This window comes from Aedes albopictus, chromosome 2 (genome assembly GCF_035046485.1).
Source record: "Aedes albopictus strain Foshan chromosome 2, AalbF5, whole genome shotgun sequence".
In the NCBI taxonomy this organism is placed as follows: Eukaryota; Metazoa; Arthropoda; class Insecta; order Diptera; family Culicidae; genus Aedes; species Aedes albopictus.
Window position 1 is genome coordinate 85,244,435 of NC_085137.1, and position 7,342 is coordinate 85,251,776.

The window sequence follows — 7,342 nt, forward strand, 5'->3', positions numbered from 1 at the left end:
CAAAGACGGAAGATAGACGTAGAAAACTAAAACTGTAAGGTAACCTTAAATTATAAACTAAAACATGCGTTAAATAAAAATTCTTTGTAGCTTGTAGCTGACTCAACGTAAAAACGAGTTTGACTAAAGAGGTTTCGACGTCCGTCCCGTAACAAACCTACAAGAGTTTTATACTCTCAACGATCCGTTTCATCCAATTGGATGCAAACAGCCGGCGCTTGGCGAGCGAGAGGTGTCTAATATGGATCGTCATTGCCCTCTCTGCACGGAGCCAGACAGCCCGGTCTCTATGATCGATTGTGCTAGATGCCAAAAACGGTATCACCATTCATGTGCCGGTGTGCAAGATGACAATCCGGGTACATCTAGCACCTATTACTGCAGATTGTGCGTTCCCCGGGACCCAGCCCCCTCCGTCTCCATGTCCAAGTCGGCTTCAACCACAGCAAGCGCACGGGAGGCACGATTGCAGTTAGAAATGCTGCAGCTAGAGGAGGAGAAACGTGTCCACGAAATGCTGATGGTGCAACGGGCAGAAGCGGAGAAGCAGCTTCAGGAACGAGCCATGCAGCTCGAACGGGAAAGGAGCGAGAAAGCGATCGCCGAAAAGATCGAACTGGAGAAGGTCTTCATCACTCGCAAATACGATTTGCTACGTGCACAAGTGGAGGAAAGCGAAGACGGAAGGAGTGTGCGGAGTCGGCGGAGCAGCGTCAAAAGCATCGAAAAGGTGCAGAGATGGATAGACAAGCACCCAGTGACCCTGACTTCCAATTCTGGGGATCGTACCCCCACTGGAACCACGTCACAGCAGGGTATTTCATCCACCCAGCTGCAGCCACCAATTACAACACTACCAAGCACGTCCGGATTGCCAAACCACCAATCTGCAGCAGCGATCAATTCCGATGCGTCCAAAGACCAATCCAGCGGTGCAGCAGGTCTACCTTCCAGTGGTTTGGGTGTACCGAGTGAGATTTCGCCGTTAGGTCCAACAACGGGAGCCGCAAATTTGCTTCCAGCGTATCATTCTACCCCACTTGCCCCGCCAGCAGCTACCAGTCAACCGGCGGTGAACGATGTCGTCCGTGATGATCAACTCAACCGCACATATTCGGCGCCGCTGAACCACCTCGTCAGCACAGACAAGGGACTGGAGGCCGCAAAGAGTTTGTATTCGAATTCAGCTCCTGTAAGTACACCCAGTAGACCAGCTCAGGTAGAAAACGCTAGGAGTAGGGCACAGAATGTATCATTTCCACACACGATATCGCACGTAAATCAAACAGAGCAATGTTTTGATATTAGCTCCTTCAGTGTAGGTAGGGCCTATCCGATAGCAGACAACCATCTCTCTAACCAGCTCAGGGCGAGGGAACACAGTATAACAGTTCCAGCTGGAACAACTACAAATCAAATCCTCTCTCAGTTATCACACTCTGATAATGTACCTTTGATGAGTGTCTCGAGCTATTCGGGTCCAATATTCTCGCTACAATCGGGTCCCTCTGCTCCCCCTTTCCCTCCCGTGTCAAAAATACCCACGTTCGCGAGTGATGCGATCCGAGCGATCTCGACAAGTGCAGTGACCATTCATGATACTCCAGCTGTGTATTCGCGAGTGACCGAACCAGCAGTGATTCCCAACCGTTTCAACAGTGGAACGATAACATCTGTGCCAGTGATGAATTCGCGTGAAGGTTTCCATAGCCAGCCGTCACTTATTCCTCCAGTGGCCAGTTCGGTACCTCTTCAAGCGACCAGTTTTTCGATGCATGGTCCTGCAGTGGCCAGCGCGGCATCAGTGAATATCCCGGCGGCGATCAACGCGAGACTAGTGAATCCGTATGAAGCCATCAATTACCCAGCGCACCAGCAGGGGATGGGATTTAACCCAGTACCAGCTCCAAGTTGTGGGACACAAGCGGTCAACTTCAACACTCCAACAGCTCAGCAACTGGCAGCCCGACACGTCGTCCCGAAGGAACTTCCTCAATTTTCGGGAAACCCCGCAGAGTGGCCGCTATTTTGGAGTAGTTATGAGACTTCGACGAACATCTGCGGCTACAGTGAAGCTGAAAATCTAATGCGGCTTCAACGTTGCCTGAAAGGGGAAGCTAGAAAAGCTGTCAATTGTTTTCTGCTTCATCCGATGAACGTCCCGGAAATAATCCGCACGCTAAGTACATTGTACGGTCGACCTGAATCCATCATTGGAACTCTGCTGGCAGAAGTGCGAGCTGCGCCGGCCCCACGTTCCGAAAAGTTGGAGAGCGTCATCAATTTCGGATTGGTAGTTCGCAATCTCTGTGCTCACTTGGTCGCCACCGGCCAAGAGATGCATTTGGCCAACCCTATGTTAGTCAACGAGCTGGTTGACAAACTCCCAGCCAACATAAAATTGGACTGGGCGCTGTACACGCAACGAGCGGCCCGAGCTGATCTGAGAACATTCTCGGATTACATGAATGTTATCGTCGACGCAGCGAGTAGAGTGACGCCGGTGATGGACAAACCGAGGGGAAAAGCAGTCATAAATACCCACGCGTCGACAGATCATGGCGGTAGGAATCAAGGAGACTACAAACCAGCGGCAACCAGACCGGATTTCAATAAACCTCAATCAGGTGGTGGTGAACGGCCTTGCATGGTCTGCAAGACAAGTGGACACAAACCGAAGGACTGTTCATCGTTCAAATCCAAATCGCTGGAAAATCGTTGGAAGATCGCACAGGAGTTACACCTCTGTAGAAGATGTCTCTACCCGCACGGAAAGTGGCCCTGCAAGGCACCAATGTGTGGGACAGACGGCTGTGGACAACGGCATCATAGACTTCTTCATCCCGGCAATCCAGAGGAAGAACGACAGCCTGCTGCACCGTCTAATTCAGTATCTCGAGTAGTCAACGTACACCAACACTGCCACAACAAGGTTCTGTTCCGAATCGTCCCAGTGGAGTTACACGCCAACGGGAGATCCGTCCAAACGTTTGCCTTCCTCGATGGTGGGTCCGACACAACATTGGTGGAGAAGTCACTGGTTGAACAGCTCGCCCTACATGGACCTGTATCACCACTGTGCATGCAGTGGACTAATGGAGTCAAGAGAATGGAGGAAGATTCGATGAAAGTGCAGATCCAGATTTCCGGTGTGGGACAACGCAAACAGTTCCAACTGAGAGGTGTGCAGACCGTGGAGAGCTTGGATCTTCCTCGGCAGTCATTGCACTTCAAGGAACTAGAGGATCGCTTCGCTTATCTACGGGGACTTCCAGTTCGGAGCTACGACAATATCGTTCCAGGGATTCTGATCGGTCTGGATAACACCAGTGTGAAGAACTCGCTCAAACAACGCGAAGGGAAGGAAGGTGAACCCGTAGCCACCAAAACCAGGTTAGGATGGGTGGTGTATGGCTGCACTGGACCAACGGATCAAGATTCTTCGCATCGGGTACTTCACGTTTGCACCCGTGCCCACGACGACGATCTTGATGGCTTGATCAAGCAGTTTTTTTCGACGGAGAGCGTAGGCGTGTCTGTTGCGAAACCGGTAGAATCAGCAGATGATCAACGGGCACGAAAAATTCTTGAAGCGACAACGGTACGGACTCCTTCCGGTCGATACCAGACCGGCCTGCTTTGGAAGTACGACGAGTTCGTATTTCCCAACAGCCGTCCGATGGCTGAGCGGCGCCTGAAATGTCTTGAACGTCGCCTGTCCAAGTCACCGGAGCTCTACACCAAGATGAGGAAGCAGATAGCTGATTACCAAACGAAAGGCTACGCACATCGAGCTTCGCAGCGAGAACTGGAAGAGTCGGACCCTAATCGCATCTGGTATTTGCCCTTGGGTATCGTTGTGAATCCCCGGAAGCCAGAGAAGTTGCGAATCATCTGGGATGCGGCAGCTGTCGTGCAAGGAGTATCGTTCAACTCGGCTCTACTGAAAGGTCCAGATTTGTTGGTGCCTCTTCAAGCGGTGCTCTGCCGCTACCGTCAGAAGGAAATTGCGATTAGCGCCGATATTATGGAAATGTTCCATCAGGTGGAGGTGAGGCCCGAGGATCGACAAGCACAGAGGTTTCTGTGGCGTGACAAACCGGAGGACCCAATACAAGTGTTTGTGATGGACGTGGTCATATTCGGTTCAACTTGCTCACCATGCTCTACACAATTTGCCAAAAATATAAACGCAATGGAACATTCGATGGAACTCCCAGAAGCAGCTGCGGCAATAATAGAGAACCACTACGTCGACGACTATCTGGATAGCGTCGACAGCGTCGACGAAGCGGTTCAGCTAGCATCGGATGTACGAACAGTGCACGCTCGAGGAGGCTTCCAGATACGACATTGGATGTCCAACTCACCCGAAGTGTTGCGGCGCATCGGAGAGCAAAATTCGCAAGAAGTTAAAAGCTTTGTGATGGACAAGGACAGTCAGCAAGAACGCATCCTGGGAATGGTCTGGCTACCCAGCGAAGACGTGTTTTCTTATACGACCAGCTTCCGAAGAGATTTGGAGCGCCTGTTCGACGCAGCGGTTACTCCCACCAAACGAGAGGTGTTAAGACTGGTAATGAGTCTGTTTGACCCGTTAGGTCTCGTCGCATCCTTTGTCATCGAAGGGAAAGTCATCATCCAGGAGATTTGGAGATCGAAGGTCGGCTGGGATGAGCAAATTCCCGGCGAAATACTTCCACGTTGGCAGCAATGGTTGGAGATACTTCGGTCGCTGGACAAAGTGAAGATCCCGCGGTGCTATTTCCCCGGATACAGCCAAGAAGCCTATGAATCGTTGGAGTTGCACGTGTTCGTAGACGCAAGCGAAAGCGCGTTCGCGGCCGCGGCTTATTTCAGAGTTGTGGACAACGGAACAATCCGGTGCTGTTTGGTTAGCGCAAAGACCAAAGTAGCTCCTTTGCAGTCGATTGGGATACCTCGTCTGGAACTTCAGGCAGCAACGATTGGAACGCGACTGATGAAGACTGTCACTGAAAACCACACCATTCCGATCAAGCGAAGAGTGATGTGGAGCGATTCCAAAACGGTACTCGCCTGGCTTCGATCAGACCATAGGAGATATCGGCAGTTTGTAGCATTCCGGATTACGGAGATCCTCGAAGATACGAACGTTGCAGATTGGAGATGGGTGCCAACCAAGCTAAACGTGGCGGACGAAGCCACAAAATGGGGAAAGGGTCCCAACTACCACGAGAACTGCAGGTGGTTCAACGGTCCTGCATTCCTATACGAGGATGAGGCTAAATGGCCTGAAGAAGATTCGGCGCAGGAGGAGCATTCGGCTGAAGAGCTGCGGAACGTCCGTATTCATGTTCAGCACACGGCTGAGCCCGTTGTACCGTTCCAGCGGTTTTCCAAATGGGAGAGGCTGGTGAGAGCAATCGCATATGTACGCCGTTTCTACCAGAATTGTCAACACAAAAGGAATGGCTCGGCGATCACCACGGGATTTCTATCATGCGAAGAGCTGAATGCAGCAGAGTATCTGGTATGGAAGCTAGTGCAACAAGAAGTATTCCCAGCGGAATTCGACGTTCTACGGAGCAACCTGCACGAGCCATCGGATCAACGGGAAGCGGTAGAAAAGAGCAGCAGCATCTACAAGCTAGCGCCATTCCTGGGCGAAGGAGAAGTAATACGGAAGGACAGTCGAATCAAAGCCTCGCCTTTCGTTTCGTACAACACGAAATTTCCAATCATCGTACCCAAGCAGCACTACGTGACGCATCTCCTGGTCAACTGGTATCACCGGCAATACGGTCACGCAAACGGAGAAACGGTGGTGAACGAAATTCGGCAGAAGTACCACATACCGAAGCTTCGAGTTATCGTACGGAAGACTGCGAAATGCTGCACCTGGTGTTCGGTGTACCGATGTGTACCACAAGTACCGAGAATGGGTCCATTACCGATAGCACGGCTCACACCATACGTACGAGCTTTCACGTTTGTAGGTCTGGATTACTTTGGACCCCTTACTGTTCGCGTCGGACGGGCCAGTGCAAAGCGGTGGGTAGCCCTATTCACTTGCCTGACTACTAGAGCAATACATCTGGAAGTTGCGACATCGTTGTCAACCGAGTCTTGCATTCAGGCAATTCGTAGGTTCATCGCACGTAGAGGAGCTCCCCAGGAGGTGTACTCCGACCAAGGAACCAATTTCCAAGGCGTGAGCAGCGAACTTGCCAGACAAATACGGTCGATCAACGGAACACTGGCGGCTACCATCACCAACTACCGAACCCAATGGAAGTTTAACCCGCCGTACGCTCCTCACATGGGGGGCGTATGGGAGAGACTTGTACGCTCCGTAAAGCGTGCTCTCAGCAGTCTACTGACCGATCGCAATCCAGACGATGAGACGTTGGCTACAGCACTTGCGGAGGTAGAATCCTTGGTCAATTCGCACCCTCTGACCTATCTACCGCTGGAGAGCGAGGAGCACGAAGCCTTGACGCCAAACCATTTTTTGCTCCTAAGCTCCAGCGGAGTAGTTCAGCCAGCCACGAAGCCGACACATGATGCAGAAGCCCTGCGTTCCAATTGGGGCATGATCAAGGTTATGCTCGACAACTTCTGGAGAAGGTGGCTCAGAGAGTACCTCCCAGTTATGTCGCCGCAGTCAAAATGGTTCGGAGAGGTGCGGAATGTCCAGGTCGGTGACCTGGTGATGATTGCCAACGAGAAGGAGAGGAACAGCTGGACACGCGGAAGAATCCGTCAAGTATACCCAGGAAGGGATGGGCGTGTCCGCAGAGTCGACGTGCAGACTACAGCGGGTATCCAGCAACGTCCAGTGTCTAAGATAGCAGTACTCAATGTCGCTGAAGAGGTTGGTATAGCTGAAGGTTCTGGCAGCAATACGGTCGGGGGTATGTGCGCGACGGAACCCGAGGCGTTCAGTACCACCCTTACATCCACTGAACGTGATACTCGGGACAGAGTGGAAACCAACGCTGTCAACTAATTTGACGTTCTCCTATTTGTAAAACCGACCTAAATCTAAACGTAGACGATACAAAGTGACATTGAAAACGTTAAAACTTATCTCTAAATTGTTGAAAAATTTGTATTTGTATTTCTCTAATTTCCATGAAAATTGTAAGTAAAATTGAATTTATTGAACTCTTTGTGAACTAAATATAAATATCTACAGGACAACACAAAACACTGAACAAACATTGTTACAAAGACGGAAGATAGACGTAGAAAACTAAAACTGTAAGGTAACCTTAAATTATAAACTAAAACATGCGTTAAATAAAAATTCTTTGTAGCTTGTAGCTGACTCAACGTAAAAACGAGTTTGACTAAAGAG

The 7,342-nt window shown here is 50.7% G+C and overlaps 1 protein-coding gene across 1 annotated transcript; it reads left to right on the top strand.

Annotated features, from left to right (window-relative positions):
• Window positions 1-241: 241 nt before the first annotated feature.
• On the top strand, window positions 242-6,991 carry LOC134286107 (uncharacterized). The gene is made up of 2 exons (XM_062847678.1): window positions 242-1,169; window positions 1,788-6,991. Exons 1-2 carry the CDS (start codon window positions 242-244, stop codon window positions 6,989-6,991), a joined length of 6,132 nt encoding a protein of 2,043 aa, XP_062703662.1.
• Window positions 6,992-7,342: the final 351 nt, after the last annotated feature.